Raw genomic sequence first — 17,486 nt, forward strand, 5'->3', positions numbered from 1 at the left:
CTAGACCCTTCTTCAGAAAATTTTCTGAAGAAGGGTCTAGGCCCGAAGCGTCAGCTTTCCTGCTCCTCTGATGCTGCTTGGCCTGCTGTGTTCATCCAGCTCTACACCTTGTTACCACAGAAATCTTTGAGCTGCCTCCAAGAATAAATGTCAAGTCTTTTCCAGTAAAATGGGATAACTATCGACTTTGATTCATCCTCCCTACCTGCAGATTATCTCTCACAATTTTAAATCATGTCATAAGTATATACGGTTTAAACAAAGCTCATGTGCGGAACTTAAAAGATTCCCCAGTTCTCTGTTCACCTGCAGTCACCACATGGAAATTTTCACAATCTAGATTTGATGTCACTCTTTAATTTTACTCCTTCTGAAAGAAATTTAGAGTGTTTAATTCACTCCTGATCAGCTTAATGTCAGTTTCTCTGTGGAGTATGTATCAATGCCTTGATGATATAAAATGTTATCTGAATCTTTGATCCATATGAATCATTCAGTGCTATTCTGTTGTCAATATTGAACATGTCCAGGACCCAAATCTTCCATTCAGATCAACCACACATTTCCCCTTGTTAATTATCCGCACACTCACATTAGTATCTCAATATCATGCCTCTTGTGCATCTGACCCAAGAGAGTCTTGGGCTTTCAGGTGATCTTAAAAAAAAAATCAAGAAGGTGTCTGTCTGAAGATTTGTGCTAATCTCTTGCATGGATCTAATGTCTTGGAAAGCGGCTAATCAAATTTGGTTTTCCCAAGAAATTCGGAGGCCAGGATACAAAAAAATTATCAGTTTACTAGTCAGATCAATGCTTTTCTAACTTTCCTGAGAATAGAAAGGGATATCGATCAATCTATCCCATCAAAGTATACTTGAGGTGAGTTATTCCAATTCTCAATTACTGGTCTGATATTTTCCATCTTTTAGTCTCTGAGTCATTCCAATTCCCACTTGCTGGTATAATATTCTTCATCTTATGCAAGTGGAAATGCCATCAACTCATTCCATCTCATTCAGGAGTGGAGGAACTTTAATGGACAATCTAGTACTGATGTAATATGGTGTTTGTAGATCAGAGACAGAACTTGCAATCAAATTTGGAAATAACACTCATGTCTCCTGTTCTCAAACACTGTTGAGAAAGTCAACTATTCAAATAAAGCCAAATCTTTAAAAAACTAACAGATCGACAGTGTTCTTTTCATATACCATCTACAAAAGAAGTCTACAGCTGATATTTAATCTAAAATGCTGTCAGTTTCTGTGCTGAGGAAAGTGAATCATAACTCAAAGTATGTCACGAAACACATGCAGAATTGTAAAAAGCTTCAAAATGTTTGATTCACAAAGGTAAGCTTCAGCTTTATGTTAAGGTCTGGATCTCATATATTGAGAGAAACTCCACTCTTTTTTTAACTCTTTTTCATCTAGAGAGGTTGAAGCTATTGTTTCCCTGTAAAAGCAAACCTTAATTTTATTTTACTCATTACTGTACTACATTTTAATTTGTTTCATGTATTTAGTTCAAATCATCACCAACTTTTCAATGGAAAGGGACTCTACTTTAATGCAAACATGCAACTAAATTTTGATGAAGGTGAACAATTGTGTGACCTTTACTTCACTTTACTTTCAGACCAAAGAAGAACCAACACACACATTAATCGATTTTTTTTTACCAATTCGATTTGATACTTTTGTTTTGCCCTTTTTTCTCTTCTGTTCTTTCTTCAGGGAATTTTCCAAATTCTGTCAAAAAAAAATTAAGACGACTCACTTTCACAGGGGTACAAAAGCTTCGGCCACGCCAGAGCTGAAAGAAAGAGTTGGAGAGGCTGGAGTTTTTCCACAGTTTGAGAGATCCAGATGATACCTTAAGTTAAAGCATACCTTCTGGAATCAAACATCTACATGTATTCTACATGTATTTTGGAATCCGCCCTTAAAGTCTTGTTTTCAGTCTGTAATTATATCTCACTATATTCAGCACAGCAGCTGGCAGCATTTTAGATTTAAACACCAATTGTAAACTTCTCTTGTAGCTGGCGTATGGAGAAGATCCTGTCCACTGTTGACTTGCCAGCACAGGAACCACATCGTGCTTCTGGACAGACTCACTCTGCAAGTGACTGGAGTTTTTGAAACATGAGCCTTGTGAAGGACCTAAGGTGAGAGCTACCCTGTTGTTGCGATTCCTCTCCAACACCGTTTTTTTCCTAAGATGCAATGATTTTTGCATCATGCATATCCTGTAGAAAGGATCTTACTTTTCATATGAACCTTTAGAATAGAAGCAGTAGTAGACTATATGGTCCACTGAACCTGCTCCACAATTCAGTAATATCGGCCTGAACAGTTTGTGTTTCAAATCCACATTCCTATTAACCTTCGATACCACGATCCCTGCCTGACAAGAATCTATCCACTTCCATCTTGAAAATATTCAATGACCTGTCTCCAACGCATTCTGAGGCAGAGAGTTCCAAAGTCGCACAACCCTCTGAGACTAAAAGAAAATCTCCTCATCTCAGTCCTGAAAGGACACCAGGGATCTCAGCAGACAGACACCCAGGCAAATGTCATAATTGCGGCCAAGAAAGACATTGGGCAAAAGTGTGCCGGTTCAAAAAGAAAATGACCGCAGGTAAATCCACTTCTAACCCGGAACCTAAAACCCATAAAAACCCACCGGCCGAACAAGCGCTACTGGAATGCATTAAGGGAACGTCTTCTGAACAACAGGAAGCTCTCCTAAACCTTGCATAAAATTAGAATAGCCCACCTCCCATCTCTTAGCCCCTTTTTTAGCACTTTTAGAAAAACAACCAGAAGGCTGTTATGTTTCGATGGGGGTGGGCGATAGGGAAATTGATTGCCTTTTGAACACTGGAATTGAATTTAGGTATTTGCCTTTAATTGACCATGTAATTTGTCCTTTGATGGTGAGCGGTGGACCACAGTGCAGTTGGGGAGTTGGGGGGGAAAGGACTGATTCTCAGAAAAACACAACCATTGCCAATACGATTGGGGCCGTATGAGATCCTGGCGTCTGTATGGGTTGGGTTTGTTCAACAAGCCCTATTGGGAATGGATGTCTTAACACAGATAAATTCATCACTACATTTTGAGGATGGTTGTGTTACATGCTCAGCACAATACCTCAAATAGGAAGAATGGCAGAATCATCCAATTTGGGCGAAGGATAAAAACGACTGCAGTTTGTTTAAGATGACCCCGGTCACTTTTACCGGAATTCCCCCGCCATGGTATTAAACAATACCCCATTAGTCTTGCCTCCATTGTTGGTATTTTACCCATAATCAAACAATTCGAGCAACAATGTGTACTAGTAAAAGTCCATTGTTCATCTCATAGTCCAATATGGCCAGTTAAAAAGCCGGACAGAATCTGGCATTCGACAGTAGACTACAGGAGAACGAACCAGTGTATTGATCAAAAAGCACCCTTGGTTGCTGATCCCTCTACCATTTCTAACGCTCTCTTGCCAGATCACAAATACCTTTCGGTGATAGATATGGCCAATGGATTTTGATCAGTTCCCTTGGCTCCTGAGGTACAGCCATGGTTTGCTTTTACCATCCAACAACAACAGTATCTGGATGCTCTGGATGCGTCTGCTGCAGGGCTTACAGTATTCCATATGGCTTTGCAAAATCATTTGCGGGAATTACCTCCGATGGCAGCCACAGTAATTCAATACATGGATGATATTCTAACAGCATCCCAGATGGAGGAACAAAGATGGGAGGATTTACACATCCTCCTGTACCATTTACACTCCTGCGGCCATAAGGCCAACCTTAAGAAGGTGCAAATTGCCCAAGAAGAAGTACAAAAGATGGGGAAAAAAGATTTCAGCTAGAAGATGTGAAATGACCCAGGATGGGACAGCTGCTATTCAAGTAGCCAAAGAACCCACTACTATTCAGGAATTGAGATCCTTTCTAGCCCTTTGTAATTTCAACCGAAACTGGATCAATAGTCATGATAGTCATACACAGTTAGCTCAGCCACTGAATGATCTTTTGAAAGGAAAGAGGGAACCCCAGGGCAGCGTTCTGCCTTCAAAAAATTAAAAACTGCTGTGCTCAGCCTCAGCTTTGGGCATCCCCAGTAATAGGAGACCATTTACCCTCTATGTACACGAGAATGATTGTCACATGAAGGTTATACTTATACAGGAGCATGGTGACAGGCAGCGAACCATTGGCTACTATTTCACTCAGCTGGATACAGTGGCTCTAGGATGGGGTAGTTGCCGGAGAGCCATGGAAGCTACGTGTAGGGCTGTGATGGCCATGGCACCCATCATACTAGATCAGTTGATTATTAAGTGTTCTCACACAGTTCACACCATGTTGTCCATGAATCGGGTCTCCCAGGTAACAGATGTCCGGTGGACATGCTGGACTACCCTCTTGTAAATCCCCAACTTCGACCTCATCCACGCTAGTCCAGTCAATCCCACTATTCTGCTCCCAATTTCAGAGGACCAAAAAGGGGGAGGAGGGGAAGAGACTGGAGAGTTTGAAGAACATGACTGTGTAGAAATTCTACAGCACTTAGATGAGGCAGTTTGGGCAGCCTTTGCAGAATCCGGACCTAGTCCTTTTCACAGACAGGTCTTCATTTGTTGAGAATAGCATACGGAAAGCAGGCTGGGTCGTTACCACCTTACACGAAGTGATAGAGCAAGGCAGCTTGCTGGGAGGCACCTCAGCACAACAGGCAGAACTACGAGTATATACAGAAGCCTGTAAAATAGCGGAGGGAAAAACTGCAAATGTTTATAAATACACCTGCTATGCATTTGGGGTAGCCCATGATTTCAGACCCTTGTGGCAGAAAAGGAGATTCCTTACAGCAGTTGGAACACCTATCCGAAATGGAAATGAAGTATGAGACCTCCTCATTGCCATACAATTGCCACAGGAAGTTTCAGTTTGGAAATGTAAAGCTCATATTCAACTGAACACTGTGGAAACATAACGCAATGCCTCAGCAGACCAAGCCGCTAGAAATGCAGCTTCGCAGGGGAATCACCCTAGTAGATCAACAAAACCCAACATACAAACCCTAACGTACAAGTTACAGGACTTAAAGACCATGCAAGAACAATGCTCTCGAGAAGTGGACATGGATTGAAGTAGGAATTAAGTTATGCAAGGACGGGGTCTAGAGGCAAAATGATACAGATAAAGCAGTTGCACCACAAGCTTTAATGTCTTTCATGGCATAGCAGATCCATTCATGGGGACATCTGACACCTTGACAAATGAGGGCTAGGTTCCAAAAGAGCTGGTGGGGAAGAGGGTTCAAGAAACATGCACAACTTGGGGTAGACTGCTGTATAACATGTCAACCACGGTAATGCCACAACTAAGACCCCTGACACCTGCTGGACCCTTCCAACATCTGCAGGTGGGCTACGTGTCTCTCCCAAAATGTCAAGGTTATACAAATGCCCTAGTCATTTTTGAGATGGGTGAAAGCATCACTGGCTTGGCAAGCCACGGCCAATCATACTGCTAAAATCCTCTGTAAGGAGTTCATTCCCTGATGGGGAGTCCCGAGTAGTATAGACTCAGATCAAGGGACTCATTTTACAGATGTAGCATGCCAGGAAGTGTGCAGACTGCCAAATATTAAGTGAGACTTGCACTGCCCTAATCACCTGCAGCCATCGGGACAGGTGGAACACACAAATTGTACTCTGAAACGATGCCTAGCTTAGTATCATCAAGAAGGATTGCCTTGGCCTCAAGCTCTACCTCTGGTCCTATGTAGCATTCGAGCCACCCCAAACAGAGCCACGGGCCTGAGTCCTTTTGAGGTGATAACTGGTTACCCATGTCTTTACCTGGCACAACAGACCTTAGGACAGTGGATTGCCATCTACTAAGTGACTCGTTGTTAAAGTATTGTCAGGATCTAACCAACGCTGTCAGTTCTGCTTCCCAACAGGTGTTAGCAGCTTGGGGAGATCCCCGAAGGTGGACACAATATAGTTCCTGGAACATGGGTCTACGTTAAGAAAATACATAAAGAGCCACTGGGTGCCAAGTGGGAAGGCCCACATTGAGTTCTCCTTACAACAGCATCAGCTGTCAAGGTATGAGGCAAGAAAGCTTGGATTCACACATCTCACATTAAAAGAACTAAGGCCCCTGATCCATCATGAACAAGCTGTTACTTTTGGGACTCATAACTATACTGATCCCCCTTGCAGCGGGAGGACTTATTGTAAAGCTTGAACTCAATGTAAACACTTTTTGTATATGTCTCACGTTTATGCTGAGCATACCAATGTCTCCAGCTGCTGGGTTTGCTCTCACATTCCCATACGTTCAAAGGGTGATATCCCCCTGAGGCCCATTCCTTTTAATATACCTGAAGTGACAGAATGGGTCATTCACCAGAATGAATCCCTAATGGCTGGGGTTCACATGACTGCTGCATCTTCTGCAGAGAGAGGGGTACATTGGGTGGGCATTAAAGGCACCTGAGATAAGTGGGAATCGGCAGGGTACAGCTTTTTGGCATTTGAAGGTTGGTATCAACCTCAATTTAATACCTTGCATACTCCACCATTTGTCACCATCACTAATACATCAAGGGTAGGAAAACCAGCACATTCTATTTGCCTCACTACATCTGAGCCTAGGGGTTGGTCTGCAGGTCAGAGTACATGTACCCAATATTTCAGTGTCACACTTGATGCTTGGCCTCCAGCTGAACTTAATTTTATTAAATTCATGTCAGCAGGAACGTTTGACCACGTCTTGTTTTCTGACAATATAACTTAGTTGTGCCATACAATGGCACGTATTTTGTTTGTGGACACAAGGCATATGCCTGGTTGCACCCCCCCACCCCGCCAACCAACATGGACAGGTTCGTGTTTCCTTGCATGTGTAGTCCCATTTACTCATCACATTTACATCCTCTTTGAAATTCACTCTATGATACACAAACGTGCCATCACAGAAACTGAACAATTCTTTGCTATTCTAAAGTTTTAGCAAAGATCTGTAGCTCGGTTGTGGATGAAGTTGTTGACTTGCTCGCTGAGCTGGCTTGTTTTTGCTCAGACGTTTTGTCACCATGCTAGGTGACATCATCAGCGGAGCCTCCGATGAAGCGATGTTATTCTACTCCACTTGGAACTTATACTGTCCGGTCCATGATGGCAAATACTGTCATTTCTGGTTTTGATCTGTATGGGTTTGTATATGGGGTCCAGTTCTATATGTTTGTTCATTGAAGTATGGGTGGAGAACCATGCCACTAGGAATTCCTGTGCGTGTCTTTGTTTGCCTTGGGCTACTATGGTTACCTTGTCCCAGTTAAATTGATGGCCTTCATTGTCTGAATGTACTGATATTAAGGAGAGTTTGTTGTGCCATTTTGCTGCTAGCTAATGTTCATATATTCTGATGGCTTGTTTTCTTCCTGTCTGTCCGATGTAATGTTTGTGGTAGTGATTGCATGGTATTTTGTAAACCACATTCGTTCTGCATGTTGTGGGAACGGGGTCTTTAATCCTTGTAAGTTTTTGTCGTAGTGTGGCTGTGAGCTTGTGGGCCACCATGATTCCTAGTGGTCTTAGGAGTATTGTTGTCAGTTCCGATACGTTCTTGATGTATGGCAGTGTGGCCAGTGTCTCAGGTCATACTGTGTCCTCCTACTGTTGTCTGTTTAACAGGCATCTGTACATGAAGTTGCGGGGATATCCGTTTAAAGCGAGGATCTTCTATAAGTGTTCTTCCTCTTTCCTGCGTAGTTCTGGAGTGTTGCAGTGTGTCCTGGCCTGGAACACTAGGAATCATGGTGGCTCACAAGTCCATAGCCACTCTATGACAATCACTTACAAGGATTAAAGACCCGATTGCCACAACATGCAGAACCAATATAGTTTACAAAAATACCATGTAACGACTGCCACAAACATTACTTCGGACATGCAGGAAAGAAACTAGCCATCTGAATACATGAACATCAGCTAGCAGCAAAACGCCAAGACAAACTCTCCTTAATATCGGTACATTCAGACAAGGAAGGCCATCAATTTAACTGGGACAAGGTAACCATAGTAGCCCAAGCCAAACACAGACATGCACGGGAATTCCTAGAGGCAGAGTTCTCCACCCATACTTCAATCAACAACCATAGAACTGGACCCCATATACAAACACATACAGATCAAAACCAGAAATGACAGTACTCACCATAATGGACCGGACAGTATAAATTCCAAGTGGAGTAGAATAACATCGCTTCATCGGAGGCTCCACTGATGATGTCACCTAGCATGGTGACAAAACGCCTGGACAATAACAAGCCAGCTTGGCGAGCAAGTCAACGACCTCATCTTTGCTATTCTGTTCCCCACCCCCATCCCGTACGGAACAGCCAAACTAGCGAGAGAATCTATCAATATGGCAGCTATCCTAGAACAGATAGCCAATGACACCTCTCAGGACCTTGATAAGATTAATGCGGAAATGATTGCTCTACGAGCCATCTCCATGCAGAATCGCATAGCTCTGGACTGGATCTTAGCTGAGAAACGTGGCACTGTGCCTTCATGGGTCAGGGATGTTGCACCTATATCCCTGATAACTCTAAACAGATAACTGACTTAGCTGACCATATCTGTAAAGAGATGGACAAATTTAAACAGCCCCCATCCTTGACCCTGTGGAGCTGGGCAACCAGCTGGTTGGGATCATTGGGTACGTCAATAGGACAGGGTATGGTAGTTTTTCTTTTATTAATTCTTGTCCTGTATTTTGCCTTCATGTTGCTTAGATGTTGTATTCAACAAATGCTAAAGCCCAAAGTTCAATATCTTGCAGCTCGCCAATGCCCTAAGAACTCTACATATTACTGTTAGCTTGCTTTGCTTGTGTGATTCTGTTTGGGAAGAATCAAAAGAGGGAAGGTGTGGGGATATAAGAAAATGGTGTGATTGAGTTAATATCATATAACAGTTAAATTTGTTTCTGTTGCTAATAGGGTTATGTGACAAACAGTGTTGAATAGCTTTTCGAAGCACGCACACAAGCTACCACAAACTGAACTTAACCAATGTAACAAGGGTTCAAGTCAAGTGACTTACTGATGGAATGTCATGTTGTAATTTGCTTATTGTGCTGCTAAGGCTTGAAAACAAAATATAATTTGATAAAGCCATCAGCGTCTTAATGTTTAAAATGTAAGCCAAACTTAGAATCGACGCAGTTACACGCTTATCCTGGCAACCAGAATGTAACTGTCACTGCTTCTTAATAAAAATCCTTGAAGTTTTACCTATTGACGACTGGTTATTCTTTAAGAAGAAAAAAAGAATATCCAACACTGCCAAAGTGAACAACTTGGCATTTTCCACGTTGTACTCCAACTGCCAGGATAGGGGAGTCAAAACGAGAGAGCATAAGTTTAAGGTGAGAGGGTAAAAGATTTAAAAGGGACCTAAGGGGCAACTTTTTCACGCAGAGGGTGGTGTCTGTATGGACTGAGCTGCCAGAGGAGGTGGTGGAGGCTGGTACAATTACAACATTTAAAAGGCGCCTGGATGGGTACACGAATAGCAAGGGTTTAGAGGGATACAGGTCAAATGCTGGCAAATGGGACTAGATTAATTTAGGATATCTGGTCAGCATGGACAAGTTGGACCAAAAGGTCTGTTTTCATGCTGTACGACTCTGTGACTCAACCTAGCTATATCCATCTATAATTTCCTTAGGCCTTTTACACAACACGCTTTCCAACTATCTTGGGGTTATCTGCGATATAACTACTGTTCCTTCACTCCTCTTAGCTATCCCATTATTTTGTTATGGACCAGACCAGACACCCTCAAAATACTTTAAGAAGGTAGCCAAGATCCCAACTTTTTCTTATTTTCAGAGGCAAACGTGAAGAGCCTGTTCAAAATGCAATGTGACTGGTCAAACTACTCGGCATTGAGCAAAACAATTTATTTAAGCCAAAGTAAGAGGAATTTAGAATAACAACTCTGATGGAAAACTTAACAGAATAACAGATACAGTAACTATTACTAATTAACTGTTCCAATATTGTAACATCCTATAACCACACCCCGTGGCTAAAAAGGAAAACTCAGACACAGATTCTCACATGTAGTTCTCCAACCCTGGAGGGAAAAACACCAAGAGAAAAATTCAGAGACAGTAGCAGCCAGGAGACATTCACTGGAGGCTCCAACTCTGATAAGACCTCAATAGCTTCTGATGCTACTGAAAAATCGAAAACCTAGAAATCCTAATCTAAGAGAGCTGGCCACACCCATTCAGGTTGTTAAAAAAGCCCAAGGCCTCCCAGGCTGTTTACTTAAGTGGTCTTAACTAAGTAGCTCACCTCCTCTGCCTTACAACCTCTCTTCAAAAAAAAATGACGAAATAAACTGCTAAAGTGACAGCATCATCACAGATGTAAGTTGCAAAATGCTGAGTCCCCAGCACAGACCCCGACAGAAATTTATTCATCACATCCTGCTAATCAGACAAAAACCCATTTATTGGCTGGCTAGCAGAAGACAATCTTCTATCCATGTTAATGTGTTATGTCCACGGGCTTTTACTTTCTGCAATAACCTTCAAAATAGCACATCATTAAATAGCTTCTCAAAATCTAAGTACATGGACACATACCCATCTATCCATAGCATGGTAATTACTGCTTCAAAAAACTCCGATAAACTGGTTAAACATGATTTTCCTTTGATGAAGTCATGCTGAGTCTTCCTGATTTTTGTTTTCTCTGTGGTGGCACAGTGATTAGCACTGCTGCCTCCCAGCGCCAGGGAACCGGATTCAATTCTACCCTCAGGTGATTGTCTGTGTGCAGTTTGCACATTCTCCCTGTGTCTTTGTCAGTTTTCTCCCAAGATGTACAGGTTAGATGGATTGGCCATGCTGAATTGCCCATAGTATCCAGGGAAATGTGGGTCTGGGTAAGATGCTCTTCAGTGGATTGCTGAGAACTCAACGGCCTGCTTCCAAACTGTAGGGATTTTATGATTCCAAGTGCATAAGTGTAATCTCTTTAATGACTGACTCTATAAAGGCTTCCCTATGACAGAGATCATGTTAACCAGCCTATATGGTCATGTTTTCTGCTTCCTTCCATCTCAAATAGACAGGCTTTTTCAGGGGTTGCCACCTTTCAAGAGAATAGGTGGTTGTGAATGTGCAGCAATAGATCAGACTTCTGTATTTGAGCAGTTCAGCTGTGATTCCATCCTTGCCAGGGATCTCTCTGCTTGCTCAGCAATCAAGGGCCGCTTCCAGTTCAAGTGATGAGGGATCCTTGTCAAACTTAATGACAAATGGAAACTGCTGAAAATGCCAAACAAAAACTGGCAAATGTGCATCTCAGAGGAAGTAAACTGAAAGTTGTGCACAATCCAGTGGGACATCTATTTACATTTGTCAGTGAGAATTAAAATAACGTGATTTCAACCTTGTTGCTCCACTTGATCCCAACAAATGCAACATGTCCACTGTCAAGGCAGTTTGGATTCCTTGACAAGTTTGATCCAACAATTCTTTGCACAGAAGCTCTCTCTATATCACACAACAGCTTTGGCTACTTTCAGGTGATGTAATGTTCTAGCATGTTGGCTTGCTGTTGTGCATTAGGTGAGATTGTTTCTTTCTTCAATGACATGTCACACCTGCTGAACAGGTCTCAAACCAGTCCTTGTTACGGCTCCTAGTTTTACCAAATGTTGCTGCTGCTGTGTCAAAAATGATTAAATTCAGAAACTTGCAAATTTCATCACTAATGATCTTGATTTATGAAGTTTTTACTTTTCTGTAAAATATCTCACTACATTGTTTCTTGTACCTTGACAATTTAATTCCAAAATGCTGCTCTGTGCAAGTCGAAGAGTAATCAGCAAGGATTAATCAACAATGCCTAATTGGAGATGGTCATCAATGGAACTTTTCAGACACTGTATTGGAGAGTTTGCACCAAAGCTCAATAGAAGTTTAAAGTAAAAGTTGATAAGTGCATTGTAATCAAGCACCTGTTGGGAGTTCTGGAATTAAGTGAAAGACAATGCAAGGGACACTGCAGCCTCAAAAATCAGAACAGATACAATTCAGTGGTCCAGCATAGGGTGACTGAGAGGGACAGGCGTCACTTCGGCTCGTACATCAGAGCCTGGAAGCATCACCCACATTGGGGAGCGGATCATCTGGCAACAGCCCCTGTGATCAGCAGGAGGAAGACGTCCAGTTTAGGCCAAACGATAGGGAGAGGCATCACTTCGGCACATACATTAGAGTCTGGAAGTGTGTCACCTGCACAGACGAGCAGATTGTTGTGGGCCTGGTATCAAGAAGTACGTAAGCTCCAAACATTACATCACTGTAGTGTTTCCTTCCATCCCTCCTCCTCTAACCCAAAAAAAAGGGGAGAGAGATGTACTATTGAAAATTTGTTGGTAGCAGAGTGAGAAGTACAGGTAAGCTCAGGTAAAGTCCTTTTAACTTTCCTCTTTAGTCTTAGAGCATTTCAGACAGTAGTTAAGGCAGTGACATGCTCCTCCTGCGGGATTTGGGAGATCAGGGAGACTTCCATCATCTTTGATGACTACACCTGTGGGAAGTGCACCCAGCTGCAGCTCCTGGGAGACAATGTTAGGGAGCTGAAGATGGATACACTCAGGATTATCCAAGATGCTGAGCACATCAGTGATAAGAGTTTTAGTGAGCTGGTCACACCTAAAGTGCAGGTAGAGAATAGCTAGGTAACCACCAGGAAAGGCAAAGGGAGTAGGCAGAGAGTGCAGGAATCCGCTGTGGCCATTCCCCTCAAAAACAAGTATACCATTTTGGATACTGTTGCGGGGGAATGACCCATCAGAGGAAAGCACCAGTAGCCAGGTTGGTGGCATTACAACTGGCTCTAGGGCACACCAGTAAAGGGTAAAGGTAAGTAGGACCTCAGTGATAGGAGATTAGACAGTTAGGGGGACAGACAGGATATTCTGGGGCCACAGACAGGAATCCAGGATGGCGTGTTGCTTCCCAGATGCCAGGGTCCAGGATGCCACGGAGTGGCTGCGGAATGTTCTCAAGGGGGAGGGTGAGCAACCAGAAGTCACTACACTTGGCACAAATGACATAGGTAGAAATAGGGATGTGGTCCTGCACAGTGATTATAGAGAACGAGGAAAAAAGTTAAAAACTAAGACCTTGACAGTGGTAATTTCCACATTACTTCCAGTGCCATGAGCTAGTGAGGGTGAGAACAGGAGGATATGGCAAATGAATGCGTGGCTAAAGAATTGGTGCAGGGGTCAGGGATTCAGATTCCTGGATCATTGGGATCTTTTCTGGGGCAGAGGTTTGATTAGGAGTAATTAGCATGGCTTCGTGCGTGGAAGATCATGTCTCACAAATTTGTTAGGGTTCTTTGATGAAGTGACCAGGAAGGTTGATGACAGCTGGGTGGTAGACATAGTCTATATCGATTTCAGTAAAACCTTTGATTAGGTTCTATATGGTAGGTTGCACTGGAAAGTTAGATTGCATGGAATCCAGGGAGAGTTGGCAAATTGGATACACAATTGGCTTGATGGTAAGAAGCAGAGAGTAATAGCGGAAGGATGCTTGTCGGACTGGAGGTCTGTAACGAGTGGTGTGCTTCAGGGGTCGGTGCTGGGCCCATTGTTGTTTGTTATCTATATCATTGATTTGGATGAAAATGTACAAGGCATGATTAGTAATTTTGTGGATGACACTAAAATAGGCGGTACCGTGGACAGTGAGGAAGGTTATCAGAAATTGCAGCAGGATCTTGGTTGGCTGGAGAAGTGGGCCAAGAAATAGCAAATGGAGTTTAATGTAGATAAGTGTGAAGTGTTGCATTTTAAAAAGTCAAATCAAGGTAGGAGATTCATGGTGAATGGCAGGGTCTTAAGGAGTGTAGTGGAACAGAGGGACCTTGGAGTGCAGGTGCATGGTTCTCTGAAAGTGGATTCACAGGTAGACAGGGCAGTGAAGAAGGCGTTTGGCACACTGGCCTTCATCAGTCACGGCACTGAGTACAGAATTTGGGAAGTTACGTTGCAGTTGTACAGGACATTGGTGAGGCCGCACTTACAGTATTATGTTCAGTTTTGGTCACCTTGCTATAGGAAGGATGGTATTAAACTGGAATGAGTGCAGAAGAAATTTACAAGGCTGTTGCCAGAACTCAAGGGACTGAGTTACAGGGACAGGTTGGACAAGATAGGACTTTTTTCTTTGGAGCATTGGAGACTGAAGGGGATCTTGTGGAAGTGTATAAGATCATGAGAGGCATGCATGCACTTAGGATGAATGCACTTTGTCTCTTTCCCAGGGTTGGGAAATCGAAGCCTAGAGGGCATCAGCTTAAGATATGAGGGGAAAGAATAGTAATTAGTAGGGGCGGCATGGTGGCTCAGTGGTTCGCACTGCTGCCTCACAGCGCCAGGAACCCGGGTTCGATTCCACCCTCGAGTGACTGTCTGTGTGGAGTTTGCACGTTGTCCCCGTGTCTGCAAGAGTTTCCTCTGAGTGCTCCAGTTTCATCCCACAGTCCAAAGACGTGCAGGCTAGGTGGACTGGCTATGCTAAATTGTCCATAGTGTTCAGGGATGTGTAGACTAGGTGGGTTATGGGGGATGGAGATGGGTCTGGGTGGGATGCTCTGAGGGTCGGTGTGGACTTGTTGGGCTGAAGGGCCTGTTTCCATACTGTAGGGATTCTATGAATACATGGGAACCTGAGGGGCAACTTTTTTACACAGACGGTGGTACACATATGGAATGAGCTAGGCATTTGGATGAACACATGGATAAGAAAGGTTTAGAAGGATATGGGCCGAATGCGGGGAAATGGAGTTAGTGTGGATGGACATTTTGGTCAGCATAGACCAGTTTGGGCCGAAGGGCCTGTCTCCATGCTGTAAGACTCTATGACTTATTGGGGTTTTAACATCAACAGAGATATTGTCAAGTACTAATTATCAACTATTAATCCTGAATGTGATTAACAGCAGAATTCTTACTCTGTTTACGCTTATGAATTCTCTGATGTGTCAGCAGATTGGATGACAGAGTAAATCCCTTCCCACACGTGGAGCAAGTGAATGGTCTCTCCCCAGTATGAACTCGCTTATGTACATTGAGATCAGATGCAGATCTGAATCTTTTTCCGCATGCAATGCAACTGAATTGTCTCTCCCCAGTGTGAACTCGCTTGTGAGACCAAAGGCCGGATGAATGTGTGAATCCTTTCCCACATACGGAGCAAATGAATGGCTTCTCCCCAGTATGAACTCGCTGGTGTGCAGTGAGGGTGGATGAATGTCTGAACCTCTTTCCACACTGACTGCAGCTGAATGGCATTTCCCCACTGTGAATTCGCTGGTGTAACATGAGGCTGGCTGACTGAGTGAATCCCTTCCCACAAACAGAACAGATGAACCGTCTCTCCCCAGTATGAGTGCGCAGATGTGCAATGAGATTCGATGAAGATCTGAAACACTTTCCACAGTGAGTGCAGTTTAAAGGTTTTTCTTCCGCATGAATTCGCTGGTGTACTACCAGGTTGGATGACTGAGCAAATCCCTTTCCACACTTGGAGCAAGTGAATGGCTTCTCCCCAGTGTGAATTCGCTGGTGTGCAGTGAGAGTGTTTGAATGCTTAAACCTCTTCCCACATTGAGTGCAGCTGAATGGCCTCTCCTCGGTGTGAATTCGCTGGTGTAACAGGAGGCTGCCTGACTGACTAAATCCCTTTCCACACACAGAGCAGGTAAATGGCTTCTCTCCAGGATCACCTTGTGACGTGAGGTCAGCTGAAGACTTTAACCTCTTTCTACAGCAAGTGTCACTGGATAACTTCTTCCCAGTGTGAATTCGCTGGTGGGACCAAAGGCCAGATGACTGAGCAAATCCTTTCCCACACACAGAGCAGATGAACGACTTCTCCCCAGTGTGAATTAGTTGGTGTGCAGTGAGATTCGATGACTGCCTGAACTTTTTTCCACAGTGAGTACAGCTAAATGGCCTCTCCTCAGTATGAATTCGCTGGTGTGCAGTGAGGTTGCATGACTGTCTGAACATTTTTCCGCAGTAAGTGCAGCTGAACGGCTTCTCTTGAGTGTGAATTCGCTGGTGGTACATGAGGCTGGACGACTTAGTAAATCCCTTCCCACACACCGAACAGATGAATGGTCTCTCACCGGTGTGACTGCGTCGATGAATTTCCAGCAGAGATGGATAATTGAATCCTTTACCACAGTCCTCACATTTCCACGGTTTCTCCATGCTTTGCATGTCCTTGTGTCTCTCCAGATTAAACGATCAGTTGAAGGCTTTTTTAGGCACACAACACTTGGATAGTTTCTCCATACTGTGAATGTTGTTTTTTTTCAAGCTGTGTAATTTGTTAAAGCTCTCTCCACAGTCAGTGCACTGGAACACTCTCAATCAGCCTATGTAACTGGTTAAAGGTCTTTTCACAGTCATTGAACTGGTACATTCTCACTCTGGGGTATGTGATAGTTTCAGTTTTTTGTCAATCACTCTGAGGTATGAAATCTTTCCCCTTTCGCAAAGCAGACAGGTATTTCTCCTTTCACATTCAAAGTCCAATGATATTCAGGTCCTGATGAATGCAGTGACTGCATCATCTTAACGTGGTGCTCAATTAGACTTCCCTGTCTGTAAATAGAGGATTTAAAAAAGTCAGAAAAGACACATCTAGCTTCTCCCGTTCACTATTTCTCCAAAGCTGTAACTGTCATTTAATGAGAAAGACCTGACTCCCTCAACAAAATGGCCACCAGTTGCCAGGGTCATTGCCTCACCAAGATAGCGAGCAGACGGTTGCCAGAACCATTTGGGGAGAGCCCATTCCATATCCCTGACTCCCACGCACAAGATGGCAGTCAGTGAGCCCGCTCCCCCCGTGACCTCTCCCTACTTGCGGGGTAAACATGCCTATGGGTTCCTATTTGGAGCCTCAGGCCTTCCCTAAGAGTTGACAATGTTGCCAAGCCTCAGTACTGCAGTTGTTATTCATAACCTGTCTCAGTCTCCTCATGCCACCTGAACCATCTGCTCCTTTTCAGGCTACCCCATGACTGACACTGAGCATGCTCAGATCACAGCCTGCTTCTACTTCTCCGCACTGGGCACCCATACTCACTGATAGGGAGCTTTCTGCAGCGCAGGGTAATCTGGGTGAACAAACGCCTTTAATCCCCCTGTATTGTTGATGGTGGCTTTTCACAACGGATGGCATTCTGGGTAGACCAGTCGGACACGACGGATAAGTGAGGTGTTTGTAAACTTTATTAAATATAGAAACACATTCATCTGATAGAAGATAGCAGGAACTGCCGATGCTGGAGAATCTGAGATAACAAGGTGTAGAGCTGGATGAACACAGC

The 17,486-nt window shown here is 43.6% G+C and overlaps 2 protein-coding genes across 2 annotated transcripts in view; both read right to left on the minus strand.

The window, feature by feature from the left end:
• The window catches only part of LOC109912386 (gastrula zinc finger protein XlCGF57.1-like), a 75,299-nt gene extending 64,454 nt beyond the window's left edge, over nt 1-10,845 (minus strand). Inside the window, exon 1 of the mRNA XM_048619599.1 lies at nt 10,700-10,845. The gene's annotated coding sequence lies outside the window, so the exon portion shown is untranslated. The remainder of the gene's footprint in view (nt 1-10,699) is intronic.
• Nucleotides 10,846-14,912: 4,067 nt separating this feature from the next.
• The window catches only part of LOC109925925 (zinc finger protein 721-like), a gene marked incomplete at its 5' end in the record, with an annotated part of 45,067 nt that continues 42,493 nt past the window's right edge, over nt 14,913-17,486 (minus strand). The window contains one exon of the mRNA XM_048619600.1: nt 14,913-16,378. Coding sequence (XP_048475557.1) covers nt 15,061-16,378 — 1,318 coding nt within the window. The remainder of the gene's footprint in view (nt 16,379-17,486) is intronic.

Source organism: Rhincodon typus, chromosome 43 (assembly GCF_021869965.1).
Source record: "Rhincodon typus isolate 14 chromosome 43, sRhiTyp1.1, whole genome shotgun sequence".
NCBI classification, from domain to species: Eukaryota; Metazoa; Chordata; class Chondrichthyes; order Orectolobiformes; family Rhincodontidae; genus Rhincodon; species Rhincodon typus.